At 37.2% G+C, this 22,117-nt stretch overlaps 1 protein-coding gene across 4 annotated transcripts in view; it reads right to left on the bottom strand.

Moving 5' to 3' along the window:
* Positions 1-156: 156 nt before the first annotated feature.
* CUL1 (cullin 1) overlaps positions 157-22,117 on the bottom strand; it is a 47,827-nt gene continuing 25,866 nt past the window's right edge. For all 4 annotated transcript variants that reach the window (XM_015275907.4, XM_418878.8, XM_040696453.2 and 1 more), the window contains 15 exons: positions 19,859-20,021; positions 19,005-19,135; positions 15,433-15,540; positions 15,239-15,345; positions 14,024-14,072; positions 13,397-13,528; positions 12,720-12,837; positions 11,763-11,839; positions 11,156-11,287; positions 9,926-10,018; positions 8,608-8,655; positions 8,439-8,521; positions 6,903-7,008; positions 5,630-5,743; positions 157-785 (listed from right to left, as the gene is read on the bottom strand). In XM_015275907.4, the coding sequence (XP_015131393.1) occupies positions 705-785; positions 5,630-5,743; positions 6,903-7,008; positions 8,439-8,521; positions 8,608-8,655; positions 9,926-10,018; positions 11,156-11,287; positions 11,763-11,839; positions 12,720-12,837; positions 13,397-13,528; positions 14,024-14,072; positions 15,239-15,345; positions 15,433-15,540; positions 19,005-19,135; positions 19,859-20,021 (1,542 nt within the window). In that variant the 3' untranslated portion in view covers positions 157-704. The remainder of the gene's footprint in view (positions 786-5,629; positions 5,744-6,902; positions 7,009-8,438; positions 8,522-8,607; positions 8,656-9,925; positions 10,019-11,155; positions 11,288-11,762; positions 11,840-12,719; positions 12,838-13,396; positions 13,529-14,023; positions 14,073-15,238; positions 15,346-15,432; positions 15,541-19,004; positions 19,136-19,858; positions 20,022-22,117) is intronic.

Here is a 22,117-nt window from a genome sequence, read left to right as displayed (position 1 = left end):
AAGGAGCACAATTTTCTTCTTTTTCAAAACACATCTCCTCTTAAAGAGAAATAACATCTATGTTTGATTACAGATAAAAGTTAATCCCTTCAGAGAACAGTATACTTTAAATCACTGGAAAACAAGGGAAAGAAGGAAAAGCAAAACAAATTTCTGTAGCTTTCATAACCATTATTATACCTTTTATTTACATTTAGAAATCATGAAACTTAATAAAACCAAATGCAACTTGTACAGAAATCTTTTAACTTTTTTTTTTTATTTATCACACATTAAAAAATGAAACACACTATACAAATGGTTTTTCCATAGCAGATTACACATGGGTCCATTCAGACTTGCTCTCAAAGTGCTGCCAACATTTGTAAGTGCTGCCAGTGGAGGCAGCTGTTTATCATATAGCCAATGTATTGATTTAAATGCAGTAGCATGCAACCCTTAAATGAGAAGGGTCTGATTCCTCTCTGTTCTTAAATTAGGTTAAATGGCATTGGTGTCCATATTTACATACTTGAAATGTATCAATCCTGAGCAGTTCTGATGTGAATCTGAGACTGGCTGATGGGGAGTCCTGGTCTCAGTTATTAAAAAGGGAGGTCCAAATGGCAGCAGGGTAGCTGCTATGAAGTTCCGTTGCTTTCATTCTTTCCATCACATACCTATTTGCTGAGTGTCACACAGTCAGAAAATTGCTAATAAAAACATTAAGCCAAGTAACTGTAGGTGTCCTTCTCACCATCGACACGTTCCAAGTACTCCTTCTCAATCAAGATATCAATACATTTCTGTGGAGAGAAACAAAGGTAAGTGGATGAACACTGGCAGAAGGCTTCTGGTTGCTACAAGCTTTGAACAATTCTGCCCATTGGAACATATGCCAAGTAGAGGATGGCAGCAGGCTACAAGCACAAACAAAGCCAATTCACTCTCCTGTTTCTGACCACAGCCAAAAAGTGGACTCTCCACTAAACTGAATTATGCTTACTTGATGCCATTCCATGGTAGTGACTTGGAGATCAACTGACTATTGTACTCACTGCTGAACAACTTGGTAGTAAGACTGCATCTGTTTAACTTTTTATTTGCTGAGTATTTACTAAAGATTGCTACTGTAGTAACTAGTTGCCTAGAACAACTTGTCTGAATGCAACTCTTTCAGCATTGGTGCCTGGTTTTGTAATGGTTCTCCACTCCAATTGTTCTGCCTGCCCCTCCAGAATGGAAAAAAAAAAACAAAACATTCATGACAATGCTAAACCAACCAATCATGAAACCATAATTAAATATAGTCCCCACCCCCCACCATTTTTATTCTTGAGATTATGGAACTAATATATTAACAAGGCCTGCAAGAGGTGGAATTTGCACAACTGTGAGAGCAAGTAGGTAAGCATGGAGTGGGGGCCACTGCATGCTGGCACTGATGCAAAAGTACGACAATTTGAGAAATTGTACAAGAAATCTGCATTTTTCTGCTTAAAATATTTACTGCTTAGTTACAACTTTGAAAATCTGCTCTACCCATTTCATCTTTTCAGAATCATAGAACTTCCCACGTTGGAAGAGACCCATAAGGATCATCATGTCCAACTCCTGGCTCCACACAGGACAATCCCCCCCTCCCAAAAAAAAAAATCAGACCATACGTCTGAGAGCACTGTCCAGACAGTGCTCCTGAACTCTGGAAAGCTCAGTGCTGTGACCACTTCCCTGGTGAAGCTGTTCCAGTGCCCGACCACCCCTTTGGTGAAGAAACCTCACCTGATACCTAACATGAATTTCCCATCACAACTTCATGCTGTTCCCTCAGGTTCTATTGCTGGTCACTAGAGAAGTGATCAGCACCTCTCCTGCTGCTTCCCTTTGTGAGGAAGCTGTAGGTCATGATGAAGTCTCTCCTCAGTCTCTCCTTATGTAGGCTTAACAAACCTTCAGCCCCTCCTCAAACAGCTTCCCATCTAGACCCATCACCACCTTTATAGCCCTCATTCGGGCACTTTTTAATAGTTTTATGTCCTTTTTAGACTGTGACACCCAAAGCTGCACCCAGTACTCAAGGTGAGGCTGCACTAGTGCAGTACAAAGCAGGACAAACCACTTCCCTTGACCGGCTAGCAGTGTTGCACTTGATGCACCCCAGTATATGGTTGGCCTTCCTGGCTGCCTGGGAACACTGTTCAACTTGCTGTCAACCAAGACTCTCAAATCCCTCTCAGCAGGGCTGCCCTCCAGCATCTCATCCCTGCGTCCGTATGAAGAGCCAGGGCTGCCCATTCCTAGGTGCAGAATCCAGTACTTGCTCTTACTAAGCTTCATGTGGTAGGTGGTTACCCAGCTATCTAATTTTCTCTGCAAGGCCTCTCCACCCTCAACAGTGGAAACAGTTTCTTCCAATTTAGTACTATCAGCAAACTTGCTCAAAACACCTTCTTGTCCTACATCCAAGTCCTTTATGAAAACATGAAAGAGAACTGGCCCTAAAATGGAGCCCTGGGGAACTCCATGGGTGATTGTTCATCACTGATGTAATCCCCTTTGGGCCCAACCTGTCAACCAACTGCTCACATATTACATTGTTTTCGTCCAGCTGTACGCTGCACATTTTGTACAGAAGAATACTGTTGAGAAGCAGTATCAAAAACTTAACTGAAATCTAAAAAGATAACATCAACCAGCTTCTCTTTGTCAACCAGATGGGTGACCTTGTCATAAAAGGAAATTAAGTTAGTTAAACAGGACCTTTCCCTCATGAGCTTACACTGGCTGTGACCAATGATGACATTGTTCTTCATGTGTTTTTCATTAATTCCCAGCATAATTTCCTCCATAATTTTACCAGTCACTGAAGTGAGACTGACAGGCCTACAATTACCAGAATCTTCTTTCTTACCACTACTGAAAACTGGAACATTTGCCAGCTTCTAGTCAACTGAGACCTCGCCAGATTCCTAAGACGGTTGGAAAATAATTCAGATAGGTCTCATGATGGTATCAGCCAGCACTCTGAGTACCCTAGGATGAATCCCATCAGGTCCAATAGATGTATATGCATCCACATGGAACAGAAAACCTCACACAAGTTCAACTTCCAGTAAACTCTGATCATTCCCACAGTCACAGACCTCCAGCCCAATTGGGGCACCTGGAGTGCCTGAGCTCATCATTAGTGTTGAAGACAGAGGTCAAGACTGCATTAAACTATGCACGGCTTGTAAGGTGACCATTCTCAACAAGATAACGTTCTCTGGTTCTCCCCTTTTGCTAGTAACATATCTAGTTTACTGGCCAGCATCAACTTGTAACCAAGCTTCGGCCACATGAATTTTCTCTCTACAAAGGCATGCAGTGTCCCTGTAATAGTCTCATGTTACAGGACCTTGCTTTTAGTGATCATACATTTTCTTTTCCTGCTTAAGGTTCTCTAGAAAAACAACCCTGTTCAGCCAAACTGTAATTGACCAGCACTAGTGAACCCCAATGCCTTCAAAAGCAATTTCCCAGGGGACTTTACTATTTACCTCAGCTGCCTGAAATCTGCTCTCCCAATATCCAGGGTTGAAGTTTTGGTGGCAGTTTTCCTCCAATCACCAAGGATTTAAAATTCAACCACTTCATTACCACTATGATGAAGATGGCCACCAAGCACCACTTGACCCATGAGATCATCTCTGTTCACAAGCAACAGATCTAGGAGGGCACCTTTATTCATCAGCTCCTGTACCAGGTAATTGTTATCAAAGTGAAGTAGGAACCTCCTGGACCTGTTTGTATCAACTGTGTGGTGTTCTCGGCTAATGTCTGAGAAACTGAAGTCCCCCATAAGGGATGAGGACAGTTGGTCTAGAGGTTTCTCCAGTTCCATAAAGAATAATTCATTGGTCTTGTCATACAGGCTGGGTGGTCTACAGTAAAATCCCACAATTACATCTCCTTTATTTGCTTGCCCTTTAATCCTGACCCAGAGCCTCTCAACCACATCATTCCCAGATGACAGCTCTGTACAGTCCATCCCCTTTCTTACAAAAAGCACCACCTCAATCTCCCTGCGTATCTATTCTGAAGAGCCTGTTACTGTCCAGAGAGTATCAGTCACAAGACTCTTCCCACCAAATTTCACTTACGCCAATGATGTTGTAGCTCTGGGGCAGAGCCAAGACTTCCAGCCCTTCCTGCCTGTTCCTCATGCTGCATGCCATTAGCGTAGATGTATTTCAGATGCACTTCATTGTACCCAGCACCTCATGAAGCAGTATGAAGGATCTCACTAGCATGCAGTACCTCTGAGTGGCAGTGGCATGACATTCCGTAACTTATCATCAGTAGGCTTGGTTTTAACCCTTTCCCCCTTCAAATCTATCAGCCCTGCTAACACCTACACAAAAATCCCTTTCTCCCCCCTGAGAAAGGTACATCCCATCAGGCACTAGCAAGCCCAGTGTCGTGTAGACCTTCTCACTATCAAGAAACGGAAAATTTTTTTGGTAGCACCAGCTTAAGAGCCACATATTGATATTCTGGGTCTGCCTGTTCCTTTCAATATTTATCCCTGCTACTGGAAGGACAGAGAAAAAGAATTGCCTGCACAACAAGTCCTTTAACCAATTGTCCCAAAGTCCTCAAGTTCCTTTTGATTGCCAGTAGATATATCTTAGCTACTTCATCGCTGCTAGTGTGAAAAACAAATAATGGGTACTCAGACAGCTGTACTACCTGAGTGACTTTTCTAGTGATGATTCTTACCCAGGCCCAAGAAAAGCAGCAGACTTCTCTATGGTTTGGGCCCAGGCAGCACATTAGGCCTTAGGAAAGAATAATTTGCAGAAAAAGCCCCCCCCCCCCCTTTTTTTTTTTTTTAAATGGAGTTGTCATGACATGGGGAGTAGGTTGATTTGCCCTATGTGACCCCTCCAACTCAGATGCACAATCATTTGCTTGTCCCTAATGCGTAAGGGCATCTGGGAAAGCGAGGCAGACAGGGAAGGGGGTTCGTCTGTTGCTCTAAGCAGAAACTTGCTTCCATTCCCCCATCTCTTAGACCTCCTCCTTTTTTTTTTTTTTTTTTTCTGGTGTGGGGAAGGGAGAGGAACCCTTATTTCTTGTGTTGAGTGGCTGATGAGTCTGCTACAGGAGCGACAGAGTATGATTCTGTTGCATCTCCTTTTCTGACTTCCTGATGCTCCTCAGCCTGCCCACATCCTCCTAAAGCTCTACCAACAGGCTAAGCATCTTTTTAATCTCAGTGCTTTTTCAACAGGTGTACTTACTGCTACTAACAGCCACTGGCTAAAGACTCTGGCACTCCCTGTGCCTGAGACCTGAATGACCACGTGTTCCCTTAGGAGCTCCGTCTGGGTGGCCACATTGCTTCCTCTGGCTTAAGAGGCCACATAAGACACAGAGGACATGGCTTTCTTCTGGATGGATGCCATCGTGGAGCTCTTCACAAGCAGGTTACCGCCACTGCTGGAAATCAGTGACAACACCCTCCCACACAAACTGCCAAGCCAACTGCCATGCCATGCCTTTGAAGATGTTTTTTTTTTTAGTTTCCTTTTCTTTAATTCAGAAAGATATATTTAATCCTCCTCACCACCAGGAACACAGGGTTAGAGCAATAATTCTCACATACCTTAATTACTGGAACTCGTGGCTTGAACCTTGAGGACAGCTGTGTTAACACTTCTCCAAGTAGTTGCTGGTGTTTTAAAACCTTCCTCATTTTCATGATTCTTACAATAGCAGCCTGCACAGCAAAGTCAGAAAGAGATGCTTAGGAGCTTGTCCTGCAAAAGCCATTTTACTTCTCCAGTGGATCACATCTACTACCACAGTAACTTCAGCAGGAGGTGGGGATAAATTTATCTACTGTAGGAAAAGGCAACAGCAGATAACCAGCTCTAACCTACCCCAAAAAAGGATGATAGTCACAACGCAGTTAAAGAAAGAAAAATTTGCTTACCCATCCCAAGGATCAGGGCTCACCAAATACTCCAAAAGGGGGGATCTCCAGGTAGACATCATTCCCTTGTGGCAGCCAGCCCTTAAATGAGGCTTAGGGTGGGGTGGAACCTGAATTTCTTTCACCTGTGCTCCCAGGGCTGGCTGTGTCCCTTCACTAGGGGCTCAATCATTGGTTCAGGCCTTGACTTAGCAATTCCCATACACCTACAGAGCGTCAACTATTCACATTGATTTTTAGAACTCAGATTTTACACAGAATACAGTCATCAAGTGTTTCTCACATAGGAATTTTAAGAACTATGTCACTTAAAATCAGTAAGAACAACGGTACCACCACCACCACAAAAAAATATTCGTATAACATGAAATCTTACTTATTTATTTAACCTTATTGTGATATTCTTGTAGCAGTACATTTATAATCTCAGGCAGGTGGCTGATGTCCCAACTAAGCCTGTCAAGTGTTTAAGGGGCAATTGGACAACATCCACATTGAGGTGCTTTAACTTTTGGTTAGCCCTGAAGAGGAAAGGCAGCTGATACTTGGTCCCTTCCAACTGAACTACCCTATTCTATCTGCTTTCTCTGCCCCCCTCTACTTCTTAAGGACTTGTATATGAAGTGACAAAAAATACCTTCAAGTTCATCCAATCCAGGTATCTCCAATTTTCAGTCAGAATAGAAGTCTCGTGAGCAAATGCACCCATGGAACCCAAATACTCACCAACATTGTTTTAACAATGTGGAGAACAGTATCACAGTATGTCTTTCTACACTACTACAGACTGGAAGGAACTTTAAAATTGTAATATATTTTTAGCTTCAGCCTATTGCATTGAAATGCTACACTGCTTTTAGTTCTCCGCAGTATGCTTCATTAGAAGATTATAAAGTTGAAATTCTATGTGCATCGTGCAGCAGAATCCTGCAATATAAGTCACCTGAATCAGTAGTTTCCTATCCTCCTCTATATTTTTGTGTGTAGTTTCTTGCTCCTGCTTCTGTTCAGTTTTCATTGGCACATTGATGTTCACCCTTAATTTTTTGCTGCAAAGAAAAACAGAAGTTAATCAAATAAATTAGCCTATTTTCAAAGTAAAAAAAAAATACAAAACCCTCACCAAAACAACTTACACATTACACTATCAGAGTTTTACAAGGAAAGCGGAGTTTGGTACTCTCAAAAGTTTTAGACAGTATTATTCAAGTAAAATAAAACAAAACAAAAAAACAGAAACCCCAAATATCTATTTGGTTGTTGTTCGTGTATTCCATGACTCACTGAATACAGTGCACTCATCTGTTAGGTCAAATCAGAACTGTACAGCCATACTGATTTGAATGATTTCTATGTTTAGTAAGAAGCTGCTAATCAGTGAACATGAAAAAGAAAGTCAGTAGAAATAAAATCACTATTTTAATTTACATTTGGATTGTGACAGTAGAGAAAATCATTAACTGTGACATGAAGAAAATTATTTATTCTATAAAACTGAATTATGCCTTTCACACACTCTACAGTGCCTGGAGCCGTGCCATTACCGTATGTACCACATACCATCCCACATTAGAAGCAGGGAACAAGCCACAGCACCAAGGCACTCAGGAGTGTGGCCAGTCAGACATACTTGGAAGCACCACAGTGGGGAGAAGACCCACTAGTTATTTAGCATTATCTTGTGAGTCATAACTGGTGCCTCCAATACACACAATGCAGCAACACTTGAGTGTTTCCATTATTACACTGTTGTAACTGACCAGTGTGTATTGCTCAAACCTTCAGTTACTGGTCAAAAGGATAAAAGCAGATGAAGGATGTACAAGGACTGGTTTAAAATGTTTCTTTCACTCAAGATTTCATCTTCCTGAAGAACTGAATTCCTCACTGAATGCATATCTGTGCTCTGGTTAGTATGGTAAAAAGTCAGCAGAGTGGTGAGAGCAACTTAAAATACACAAACATTAAAAACAACACTGGCTCAAGTAGGTAAGAAAAACTACTGAGAATCATATTTAAGTTATCACAGCACTTTACACTCTGAAGTTTTAAATGAGCCTGCTGATGTTCTCAAATTCTCTCTACTGGATGAATATTTAAGTGTTTGGCCTTTGATGATCACAGAATATGAAGTATTTTGCTGACTGCAGTCAAATAATGCACTTTATAAATTATGCAAAAAAAATATGTAAGATTCAAGGAACAAAATGGAGATGTGAAAACATTAAGGTCATGACAGCCCTTATGACAAAATCAAAGTCAGATAGCCAAAATCTTCTCTATTTCCTTATTAGCCATCTGTCTCCTCGGAAGCTGATATGGGGTATCATATCATATCAGATATATATGGATATATCTGAATTGGCACTTGAACTCAGGAGCTTTCATTTCAAGAATATCAAATTCTACTAAAATTTCAAAAGCAAACAAGATGCTACCCATACTATCCAACAGTATGTAGCTGAAGTTTCTCCCTTACTTTTTATAACCAAGATACAGCTTTATTAAGGTATCTGGTTTTAGCTCCACCTCATCAACATTTGCATTTTCATCTTCCAAAACCTGGAACAAAATAAACAAACATACATTAATCAGTACATTTTGCCAACCGTTAAGCAAATCATAAAAAAAAAAAAAGAGGTACTTACAAGTAATTTTGATTTCAACAGTATCTGTAGAACTTGTGCCAAGATATCCTACAAAATTACAGAAAACATCAGCACAGCCAGCCAGTCATCTCCTTTCCTTTCCATAAATGAAAATCCTTTGATAAGAATACATAGATTTACACTAAGAACTACTGAGTGCAGAACACCATAAAATGAGCCTGGAAAGCAATAAAAAAACGTAGTTCACAGAAATAAAATGTATTGAGCCTTCTTGAGTGTAAGGATATAGCACCCTGCAATTGGCAAGTACCATTAAATTCTTTATAAAGACTAATTCCAAACAACAGATCCTCCCAGTTATTGTACTATAGATCTGCTTGCAAATCACTCTTAAGTTTAATAAATAATTTTTCTCCAAGCCATGTAAAGTTAAGTATCATGCCAAACTTAAGCCTCAAGAAGTAAGCATATTCTGTTATCTGATTAATATATTTTTCTTGTCTTCAGTACAATAGGAGGTTGGTTCTGGTTACTGTCACTAGTCAGTCACCCAGGTGGCACACCAGTCAATGTTCTGTGCAAGCCTGCAAAGTTGCCACTTAACACAGTCCAAGTCTTCCAGGTTTCATGTTGCTAGGTTTCATCTGTACGGAGTTTTATTCTGCTCCAACTACAATTTGCACCAAACACTTATTCTATATATAGGTATGTATGTTTGCATCTATCTACAGAAATCTGCAAAAAGGCACCTGTAATAAATGGCAACCCCATGAAAGACTTCTGTATTCACTACAAACTAACAGCAGTGACTTACTAGATTTGGATTTCTAAAATTAAAAATTAAAAATCCACCTGAGTAGGGATTGCCAAGCTTTCCAGAAGTCCTGACAGACTTGATTCAGAACTACTAAGAAAAGAGACAAATACCAAAAAAAACTTGGGCCACAAAAGCTACTTGGGAAGAAGATATGAACCTTTTCTACAGGAGACAGTGAACTTACGACATACAGATTTTGATATGATCACGTACATAACCCTTGAAATGCAGGAAACAGAAATGCAAAACACAATCATTGAGAAAAAATGCTGTTCCTTCTATAGTGCTGTCTTATTAAATACGAGGGGTCAGCATGAAGCTACACAATTCATTCTAGTGACAAGGCAGACTAAGATTTATCAAAAGAATAAGCAGTTAGTAATTACAGGAAAGTAAAACAGGGAAGCACATCTGCACCTTTACGACAGAAACCAATTCTGGCTCCAAGCATATCTAAACACAATTTCTTACAATAGCAGGAAGAGCCCTGATGACCCAAAGACTGATTCATAAGTGCAGTTAAATGTGCAAAGGCACTACCATTTTTATTTGAGTACTGTCTGTCAACTGCTGCACGGTGTAGGCATCTTCTGTGTTGTACTGTAGTAAAATTGCCATCTGGAATGTGGATGCCTAATAGATACAAAAATCAGAGTATGAGAACATATACACATACTTACTGAACTTGAGCAGTTTGAAATTCACCAGTGTAAAAGTACACACTGAAATAACTGGACAAAGGAAAATAGCCAACTAGTGCTGATCAATACACACGCAATATAGATACTACTTATACAACCAGAACTATCTTCCAGCATCATTTAAACATAAAGACTAATATTCTGAGCATTTAACTAGCTGCAGACACTTCATAATATCTTTTACTCTATCACTCCCTGACTCTTACTCATTTAATCTTGATTAAATACCTACACAGACTACTGAATTAATTTTCACAATCCTACTAAATCTAGCAGAATAACAAAACCAAATTTATAAGCGAGCAGCTATCAGTAGCTTATCAAACCTATTACCACTGAGTTAACATATGTTGATTATAAAAGTTCAGAGACTAAGATTATCTTGTTTCTTCTCACTATTGTGAGCTCTCCTAACTTTTAAGAGAATGCACACAGAAAAGCATGACATACAAGAGGTCTTCCACAAAGAGGTTGCAGTTGTCTCACACAACACAGCTCAAGAACCATTTAAGCCAAAAGTAATACATAAGATTTCTAAGTCAAATTTATTTTAAACAGATCTGAAGTAACATTATAGTAAATAGATCAAAGATATAATAAAGGTTCTATTTATCATAACACCAAGAACTTTTTTTTTAAAAAAAGCCAGTAGCATTATTCACGAGTAAAGCAAATGAATGCTTAGTAGTTAAACAAGTGTATACATACACACACATTAATGCAACAATTAAGAAAGTGAGTATTTTGACATACAAATAAAAGACTGCTCAACTCACTGTATCATCAACTAAAATTCATTTGTGTGGGGGTACACGTATTCTACATGAACTCTGCTACTTAACTAACTACATACTTCACTGTTTTAAACACATTTATCTACACAACGATCCCTCACTGTGAAGAAAATCAGTTATCTTCAAATGAGGAGTAAACAGACTGAGTATCTCACCCTATATGCATAAAAGCAGCGGAGCAGAGCGTGAATGCAAATCTCCTAAGCGATTACTGCAGTCAGCTCTAAAATTGCAAACATCACCAAGTGTTTCTATTGGCACAACCCTACTCTTACCTGTAATGTGTATCTATTTTTGAAACAGTTGGTAACCAGTTCCCCTTTGGAAAGCTGATACAACCACGTTAATTTTCTTCCACTATGACGACTGGCATAAAATGCAGTAAATCTCTGATAGCTCCGTTCTAACTGTATAAAAAAGAACAAGATAACCAAGAATATTATTTTCCTTCACCCACTACTAGAACATGCTGTAGAACAGCACACAGGAATTAAATCTGATCACTCTACACTGCCATATTATCTGAAATTCAAAACATTCACATTCTTCAGACTGGATGCTAAATTTCCTTTCTGAAAGTATTGCTACCAATAAAAATCTAAACAAGAATCAAAATTTCATTCTTTCCTTTATGGAATGCAAAGCAAGATGAGAAGCTCATTTAACTACCATGATAGACAAAACCACTACCATGATAGACTACCACTTCCAGACAAAAAAGAACCTTCTAATCCTCCCTGACACACCAAAAAAAAAAACCAAGCAAAAAAAAACAAAAAAACAAAAAAACAAAAAACACATCAGATGGACACATTTATCCTGGTAAATTACTTTCTTGTTTATTAATTTCATTGCTCAGATGAACAAAGTCCAGAACCTTACCTCAGAGGGCAGAGCAAATGTGCAAGACTGCTGAAATGGCCATGATCCAGAACTCAGCACCTGTATGCTGAAATCCACTGGAAGGGAGAAGAATACACATTAGCAGGACGAACTGCATTATCATCCTTGCTTCCACTTTCTGCACAGAGATGGAATTAGAGTTCTAACACAAGGTCAGGAAACGGTTCTGTCTTGCTCAAACTAATGCAGTGAAAAATGATTCAACAATATATCTTTTTTTCTTTATTCAGACCATAGAACAAAGTAATCCATGCAAGATGATGGAGTAAGTTTAGGTTTTCTATGACAGTCAATCATTTTCTCCTTTGTAGAAATTTTTAGCCTGTTTCTATCCCAACAACAGACTGCTCATCTAACATACACATTTATGTGTATTGAAAAATGCATCACAATACATGTTGGCAAGAACAAAAATCACACAATTATATTTTTAAGACATTTTGGATATGTTAGTAGGTATAATACAAGAAACTAAATAAAATTTAAGCCTGAAAATACTGTAAAGTAATCCAACAAATAGTTATTGGTTTTTGAAAGGGTCTGTTTCATTATACTTCAATTAACAGACTTTCTTCCGAAACAAAGCAATAAAGCTAACAACCTAAAACACAGCATCCTTTTTCTTAATGCTTCTATCGAAGATAGCTTAAGCTGTGTTGCGCTCGAAAGCGAATCCTGTCTTTTTTTAATTGGAAAGATGGTTTTAACTTGATTTTATTATGCACCTAATTGTGAGCTGCCAAAACTATAAAGTGTTACCAGAAAATAAAATACAGAACTCTAGGATAAAAATCTATCTTGGTCAAAATAATAACTCTAACTTTGGGGATTATGATGTGCCAATTAAATATTACCCTCACATAATTAGCTTTTATGTGTAGAAATAAGACAAAACTAGAAGTACTCAAAAGTAACATAAGTAAACACATAACTTACAATCCAGTGGCTCTGAATTGGTCAGGTGCTTTTTAAATTGCTCATTCAAGTCCTTGCTTACACCAATATCTTGGAACATCCGCTGCAACTTGGACGTGTATTCAAAACCACAAGCTTGCTGTATTTAAAAAACAAAACAACATGTCAGCAAGATACATTTTGACAACAAAGAATGAAAACAAATAACTCCTAAAGGAGCCCATTTTTTAATAAGAAAACATACAAAGCTCAGTACTCAAATCCCAACTAATCCCAAAGCCCTTATTCAAACCCCAACTAAACATGCTCTTCATCAGAAGCTGAACACTGTTTTAAAAATGGGAAAAGCACGTAATGCTTAATGGACTATTAAAAGACCATTACATCTTATTTTGCTTGACCTTGCATGAACAAGGGTTAATTAAATCACATTATTCATTTGGATAACAATATCTAAGTCATCTATTGGATAAGAATATATTTAATCCCAATCTGACAGATGTGCACTCCAAGTTCACAGGAGTTTAAATAAAAAAATAATAAAAATCAGAAGCGGAAGAGAACTAGACGGTGTACTTTTTTGGCTATAGATGACATATGAGAAAAAGCATGAAATGAAAGCACATGCATGAATGTATTCCATGGCAGTATGAAGATCTGCAATATGGTAAATCATGGGACAATCACGGAATACTCACTTTAAGTTTAGAGATCATGCTTGCCTCAGCATCATCACTAGCACTGTTCTGATGTACAAGTCTTTTTGCAAGCATTTTAGCATAGAATTTTTGAAACACATCTTTATCTTCAATGTATTTGAAGACAACCATCTGGAAAAATAAAAGATAAGTTGTAAGAAAAAAAACAAGTATTTGTAGTGAAAAAACTAACAGTATCTGCTTCATTAGCAGGTCAGATCTGGATGCAGTTTGAGGCTTTTTCTTTTGTGGTTTTTTTTTGTGTGACTTTTTTTTAAAATGGATACAGTTAATGAACACATTAACTGTGTATTCCAAATCAACAGTTCTTCATAAATCTACATAGCCACAAGTATTATTATATAAGAACATACTGCAGAAACTACCTATACACACATATATATAAAAAGCTGAAGTTAGCAGAAATTCCCCCTACTCACTTTAAATACATTAACTTGTATTTAAATAAAATATAACTAACAAGCCTCATAGATATGAAGATTATTACTGAAAAGCTACTGAAATCAAGCATACAAAGGAAAAGGTTTGATCTGACTTATAAGTGACAAATATTACTGATTTGTCAGAGCTCAAACTGAAGAGAACAGATATTTAAAGATATCTTACCACTTGATTGAGTGTATCTTCCAATTCTGCTTCTTCTGGATTTTTTGAGCTGCAATTAAAGAAATGCATTTTTTTTTTCACGATTCCCCAAACTGCTATATTAAACCAACTTTAAGGAAGTATGTGGAAATTTATTTCATAAATAAAGGAAAACAAATTGAATAGTCTGGGGACCAAAGACTCTTAAGAGGAAAAGGCGCAATGAACTGAACATTTTTGTCTTTATTTCACACAACACGCGTATGTAAGCATATAAAGTATGCGATTCTGAAACAGTAGGTAGAACGCCTGTACCATGAACTGCTTGGGAGTTTGATAGTCTGATATTTCTCAGGATTTCTGGCCTTAGGTATCTCTTTCTTTCTACTTTCTTATCTGCTGCTAAATGCTACCTTAACTTCTTATCAAAGGTAATACAGAGAAAACTGCGTCTTGACTGGGTCACAGCTAATTTGGCATCACATGGTTTTCTTCCACATCATGCTTACACATCAGGTATACTTAATATATCAGGTATATCTAAACACTGTAGAAGGAAAAAAAAAATCAATCCTTTTCAGGAGGAAAAAAAGAGATAGGAGATAGAAAAAGGAAAAAAGAGCTATTTTTCCTGGTTCTATTTCCCAACCTCCCTGCCAAAAACAGCTAGCAAACATGTCAGTGACAAATCTGACAAAAATCCAGTATGAACTGGACTGACAACAACTACCTTTATAAGCTGCTTAATTATTTGAAGCTAGATACCTTAATTAAATTATGAATGATGAGAAATTAGAAAAGTTTTCCTCAATTTCTGTCAATATGGAAGAAGATACAAAGAAAATGACAGGAGGAAAGCAAGAGCTTTACTGGAAAAGGGGAATGTGCATCTTTTCTTCATGACACACATGTATACTATAACTCAAATTTCAGACAAACAAAGAAAACATCTAGAACAGAAAACAAACAAAAAAACTCTAGAACTTAAATAAAATTGAGCTTATATTACTGTAAGGAAAAAAAGTATTACTACTTTTGTTATTCCCCCTCAATTCTTTAAGAAGTAAATTACATGTAATCTGTAGGATATTCCCCACTAATTTTTATTTTTAAATCAGAACTTGGTATAATTAATTTTCCCTGAAATGTTTTGTTTTTGAAGGCACAGACTAAAACCTCTAAATCCTTTTAAAACCAAAACCAACCTGGAATAATATTTTGTCTTCAAAAACATACCTTTTCTTCAGTAAAGAATCACAGTATCGTGCCAGTAGCTCTGGGGACTTACTGGATGACTGAGCCATTTTTGTCACTGCATTATTATTTATAAATCGACCACAAGCCTATAAATCACAAAAGACAGTGAAATTTTTGGGAAACGAAACTCTAAGGATAGAAAATGGTTACCATACTTCAATACATATACTTACTTTGTCTAGTGCAGCCACAAAACCGGCATCATTGTTGAATGCTGACATGACTAAAGCATTGTATTTCTTATGGACATCCAGCACTGTCTGTACATACATTTTTGGATCCTGTAATAAAGAGAGATTACTTTCTCCTTCCTCCACAATGAAGTTATTCCCTGGCAAAACTTCCATGGTGAAAATGTACAGTGTTAGCAGTTTACTAATTTATATTATGAATGAATTTATTATATGAATAAATGAATAATTTATATTACGAATGAATAATGTCTTTGACAGGGTCCCCCGTAACATCCTTCTTGACAAATTGGAAAGATATGGAATTTAATGGGTAAACTGTTCGATGGATGAGGAACTGGGCGCAAGACCACACCCAGACAGCAGTGGTCAATGACTTCATCTCTGGACAGAGATCAGTGACAAATGATGTCTCTCAGGGGTCAGTACTACGATTGTTGCTCTTTAACATCTTCATCAACGACACTGACAGTGGGACTGAGTGCATCCTCAAGCAAGCAAACCGTGTCCAGAGGAGGGCCACAAATATGAGCCAAGGGACAGAATACCTCCCCTACAAGGACAGGCTGAGAGAGTTGGAACTGTTCAGCCTGGAGAATAGAAGGCTCTGGAGAGAACAGATAGCAGCCTTTTGGTATCTATAGATGGGCTATAAGAAGCAAGGGGACAGATTCTTTAGCAGGGTCTTCAGTGATAAGATAAGGAGCAATGGTTTCAGACTAAAACAGAGGAGATTTAGATCGGATTTAAGGAAAAACATTTTTACAATAAGAGTGGTGAGGCACTGGAATAGGCTTCCTCACAGACGTTGTGGAAGCACCGAACTTGAGGGCATTCAAGGTCAGGCTAGATGAGACTGAGCAATCTGATCTAGCTGTAGATACCTCTGTTCATTGCGGGGGATTTGGACTAGATGACCTTTAAGGTCCCCTCTAATTCAGAAGATTCTATGATTCCATATCTGACTAAGTATGACAAACATTACATACTATTGGTACTAGTATCTACCCCGACTAGTTTACGTTCTCCTGGCAGACAGACATTACTGAAAGCTTTCATTAACAGCAACTAGTAATAAAACCAAAATCACTTATTCATTCAGACAATTCCAAAAATATCAGCTTAATTCCAATCAGACCTGAGAGATCCAGACAATTATAAATTGGCAACTGTTATAAGAAATGACTGAAAAACATCTCTGTACTAAGAATGTAACAATGCATTGCCAATACATACAATTCAGTATAGAGATCTCAGTCACCACTGACTGTTAAAAATTAGCAACTCAACACATAATGGTAGCCAAATGTCAGTAAGCATGAAACTTATGACACTCATAGTCAAAGTCCTGCATGCAATTATTGACCTCCGCATCTCCATAAAGATGTAGTGAAGTCAGTAAAAACCGTGAAAGGCAAATAGAACACCAAATAGTAGCTACTTTACAGGAGTCTAAAAAGGCTAGAAATCTTCAGTTTGTAGACCTGAAGTTTAAAAATATGTATGATCAAAGTTAAAATATAAATATCAGGAGGATGAATGAAAAGATGAAAGTTCACAAAACACCACATTTTAAAACTAAAGGGCACTTGACAAAAATAATAGCAAGCAGGTTTAAAACAGATAATATATTATTACACGTGAAGTAGTGAAGTTCTATAACCTGTTGCCTCAGTAGATCTCTGGAAACACATGATATAACAGGGACCAAGAATAGATAAAGTCATGGACAGCAGGTCCATGAACAAAATGATTGTGTATTAAGTACTCCTGTTAAATCCCTACCATAAGAATTTCAGATGCTATGAACAAATGGCAAAAGATGGGCAAGGTTTTATCAGGATCCTGAAGAATATTTTCTGTTGCCACTGAATTCAGATACAGATTATGTGGACTGCCAAGTTAAGGCTTTAATTGAGATAGAGAACTGACAGATTATTGAATAACTTGTGGGCAAGAAATTGAAGAGAACTAGAGTACATTTGAAGAGCAGTCTCTTGATTATGACAACAGAAAAGATAACCAAAGGCACTAAAAGCAGTGGTCTTCTGACTCAAGTGTGGTCCAATTAATATAGATAATTGAGTTTAGAACACCACTCATTCTGCAGTAAAAACCTAAAATAGGTTAGATGAGTTGAGCTGGTATGCTCATCATGTGCTTCATCCCCACTGACTTCAGAAAAGCTGAGAGATGTTTGCTCAGCTGACTGTTCAAACAAAGTACAGACACTGAAGCCAGAATCAATCCTATATAGATGTGGTAGAGGACTAACAAAGCAATGATGAAAAAAGAGACACAGCAGAGTAAAGGATACTGGAAGAAGTGGCAAGATGCTTCAAGGAAAACCACTCAGTTGTGAAAATATACAAGAATAACACACAAAAAAAAGAGAAAAGGATCAAAAAAGAGATAAAGAACATAATTAACAAACAAGAAAGCGTTGTGATCAGGAAGAGTTTAAGTGGATGGAGTTGAAGGAATAAATACAGATGTCAAAGATGAGCTAATTCCAATAAAAAGGAGCTTTCACTTTTTCTATGAACTTCAAGGCCCAAGTATAAAGAAACTTGAGAATGATAACCCATGGACAGATGCATAACATATAGAACATGTTTGATTTAAAATTTAAGGTGACATCTTTGAACGAAACTGAAGATTCCTGAAGTTACTTTATGATTCAGAAAACCTCAATATTGTTAAAAAGCTACATGCTTACAACTACGGAAGTTAACAGATGAACACGAACCTCAGACATGTAAATCATGTTCATGTGAAAGCATAATTTTTACTACTGTCCATGAAGCCATTACGGACTATTGTTTCAATGTTTACTAGCACTATTCTAAGTACTATTACTAGCACTATTTCAAGAGTATCTGAGACCAATTACTGATTGAAATGAAATCTGTCTGAAGCAAAATTTAATTCTGCTTCAAATAGAATATAAACCTTTGGTAATTTTTTTTTTATCTTAATCTTCCTTTGTCTTATTCTATTTTTATAGGAAGTGTCACATTGTCTACATTCAAAAAATTTAACAAATGTTTTAAATGACTTTTGAACACTGCTGAGATTCAACCCTAAACCCTCCTTCTTCTCCCTACTATTCATAATATTTTTGCAAGAATGCAAAAAGAATAAAGCAATTCATATATTAAAAACAGAATTTCTTCAGTCATACAAGCCACAATACTGAAATAAAATAGAAAATGAAATAAAATACAAAATGATTCTTGTAACATGGATTTCAAATTATAATCATAGTGTAGGATGTCATATTTGCACAGCCAGCTTTATGAGCAGCATGAAGTCCTGACAGATAGCCAAAACTCATACAGAAAAAAAAACCTCAGCAATAAGAAAAAACCAACAAAAAAAACAATATGGCTGTTGTTTTGAGCCTACTACAAATGTGTGAGAATTATCCAGTCCTTACAAATTGAATGATTAAGAAGGAAAACATATGAGGACTGGAAATCTGCATTTGAGGAGGGTTCGTGATATAAACTGGAAGCAATCATGTATAGACCTATCTTTATGGGGATACTTGCATTTAGAGCTGCTTCGCCACATTTCTCAATTGCAGCTAGACCCTGATTATGAATGTGAGTTTCCAACAGCTTTTTCAGCTCTCCGAGGCCATCCTGGATTCGAGATACAAGGTTATACATACGTCCCAAGTCTGAAAAATAAGGGAATCCAGTATCTTATTTGTACTAGCTATGACTCCAATTCATCATTTAAAAATTGCTGATATGAGTTAAACAATCAATACCAATGAAAATATACATTCAGTTTCTACGGTAAAAAGTAAGAAAAGATCAAAAAACTACCTAATATACTAAGTCTTTCCACTAACCTAGAAAGCTAAGACAAATTCAACAGAAAACAATCTGTTAAATGTTAAAACGTTTTACCTATACATTGCTACTTACCAAGAAGGAAAAAAGTTTTTAATTTACAGAAATATGGCTACTTCTGATTATTCCAGTTTTCATACATTCAAAGAGAGAGGTGCAATGATTTTAGAATAGAATCAAAATCCTCTTATTTACATCAAGTTTTGAATTTATAATCACGAATTAAGACTTTAATCAGTGTTACTGCTGGCTGTGCCAGAAATACAAGATTCTCCAGCTGACCACCATCCTTTACATTTTATCATGAACAGCACAGCTTTTAAGAGATATGTTAATATAGAAAAGGCAATAAGTGGTGGTAGCAGTGGTGGAAATGATAGGAAATGCAAGGCAAACTGGGACACTGATAACACCTTAGGCAGATACACCTCTTAATCTGCCAAAAAAAAGAAAATAATCACATTTAGCCATCAACAGAACTTGGGTTATTCACAAACAATCAGGGAGGAACTTTAAGCCTAAAAGCAATGTCTGGATTGGCGTACCTTCATTTTTATCAGCATCCAATAAATTCTGAAACTCTGTATGAAATATCTCCAGGTGTTTTTCGATAAGTACTTGCTCACACTTTCGTGCTAATTCATCTTGTGTGCTCTCATGGAGATAGACTTGAACCCTACGTTGCTCCTCAAGAAGGCGAGCCTCAGCCTATAGAAGAGAAAGATAAACAAGAAACCTGTATGAAAAATCTAGTAGCAGAAAACCCATATATTAAGTAAATTCATCTAGAAAACAAACAAAAACCAAACATCCCAACTAATTCTTATGGTCCACCTTAACAGTCATTTCTCTGGGAATCATAATGTGACTCCTGCCATACTATTCACATATGGAATCAATGTCAATGCTGATGATTAACATTATACATCGCTGAAATGGGTGGAGAATTACAGCAAAGTTGTTTTTTCCTTGTCCTTTCGAACAAAAAGTTTTTAAATGAAGATCTGTTGTCAGAAAGAGAAAGCTGGTTAAATTGTATGCTTGCAGTTTTAGCATCAGAAAGCTCTCCAGCTACAGCGTTAGCATTGTTTAAAACAAATGTGAACAAGTTCTGTGCTTGCACAAAACTGCAGTTTAACAGTATAACCGTTACAAATTTAACTGAAAGTTCTCAGATACTTTCTCACACAGAAAAGCTTCCCAATAACCTAGAATCACTTAAATTGTACCTGTATTTAATTTAGCTTATATTCCCGGTGAACCAAAATTCTAAATATCACTTGGGGAACTACTTATTTTCTAAAATGTAAAACTGAAACTGTTTATGTAACAATTGTTATACAACAATATCATAAATTATTTAAATCAGTAATTCCATCAAAATGCTATTTCCAGTTAGAATTCAATACACCAACCTTCAGTGAGAAAGTACGGTATACTGATAGCGTGCATGACTAAAATATCCAAACAACAACAACAACAAAGAGAACCATTATAAGACAGTTTTGTGCAAGTAAAAAATATGTTAAAAATTCCTGGTACGCAGTGAAGTAAAATAAAGCTGAGGGACAAGCCCATCCGAATTTTAAGTTAATAGTTCTGATAACTTGCATAAACTCTCTTAACCACTCCAGTAGAAAATGCAGACCAGAGAAATTACTCAAGACTTTGAGCGTCAATAATTTCCCTTTCCCTAAGGTCACATCCCTTAGATTGTACCATTTAGGAAGATTTAGAAAGCTCTGATCTCATTTACTGTAGTCTCTAATACATACCTTGTTCAGTTTAACTAATTAAATCCCAGTTTTAAATCCCAGATCACTTAGAAGGAGATGCTAAGACAGCAAAAATGGCTATATACATGGCTGTATACACACACACACAGACACACATACTATATAGTCAGAGATGACACTTCCTTGCTGAAGGTTTTCCCTGCCTTCTAACAGCTTTCTATACATTCTGAGCTTCATGCAAAGCAAGTTGCTTCTCTGAATTTTTGAAGTTCTTAAGGTTGAGTTACTATTAAGTTCATTCTACCTGTCACTAATCCCTAGTTCTTGAAACAGCAATGACCTTCAGACAGCTTTTTACTGTGCTGAGAAATCCTGCATGAGCCATTCAATTGCATTATCAGTAACTGAAATTCCCTTATTCTGTTATATCTATACATGCAACTATGCAAGATAGATCGTAGAGGATGAAAGTAAAGAAACTGAAAGGTAAAATGTAAATGAATTCATCAAGAATGTAAATACAGATATGCCAGGGAAAAACTGATTCTGAGTAACTATTCTAATGCACTTAAAACTGGATTCATTTTACATCAGTATTTCTAGTACTTTTCCTCAAAAGCTCTTTTTCATTTTCCTTCAGTAGATTATTAACTGAGAAGATGTACTAAGAAAAAAGACATCTGCATAGATCGCTCTGAAAGCAATGCCTCCTATTTATTTCCATGGAAACTAGAACAGCTACGTGAAGCATAACAACACTTACTGTCCCTCTGCTGCCAGGCAATAAAATGTAATGGAATACTGGCAGGAAGGGTCAATCTCCTCCAACATCTGCCTCTGATATCACAGGTCAACATAAAACAGGAGGCATTACTTTCAGTGCAGCCTTTATATATATATATATATATATATCAGCATTTGTCTAAGATGGAACACAATCTATTAGTTTCAAATTCAGCCAATAAGCAAGCTAGAAATAGTACTGTTTATCCAGCTTGCTTTTAATCAACTTGTTTGGGATCCCCCAAACCAGAGACATTAAGAATTTTAATTCTGATCATCAGAGCC

This window comes from Gallus gallus, chromosome 2 (genome assembly GCF_016699485.2).
Source record: "Gallus gallus isolate bGalGal1 chromosome 2, bGalGal1.mat.broiler.GRCg7b, whole genome shotgun sequence".
In the NCBI taxonomy this organism is placed as follows: domain Eukaryota; kingdom Metazoa; phylum Chordata; class Aves; order Galliformes; family Phasianidae; genus Gallus; species Gallus gallus.
The sequence above is the reverse complement of the archived record's forward strand: the minus strand, read 5'-3'. Positions and strand labels throughout refer to the sequence as shown.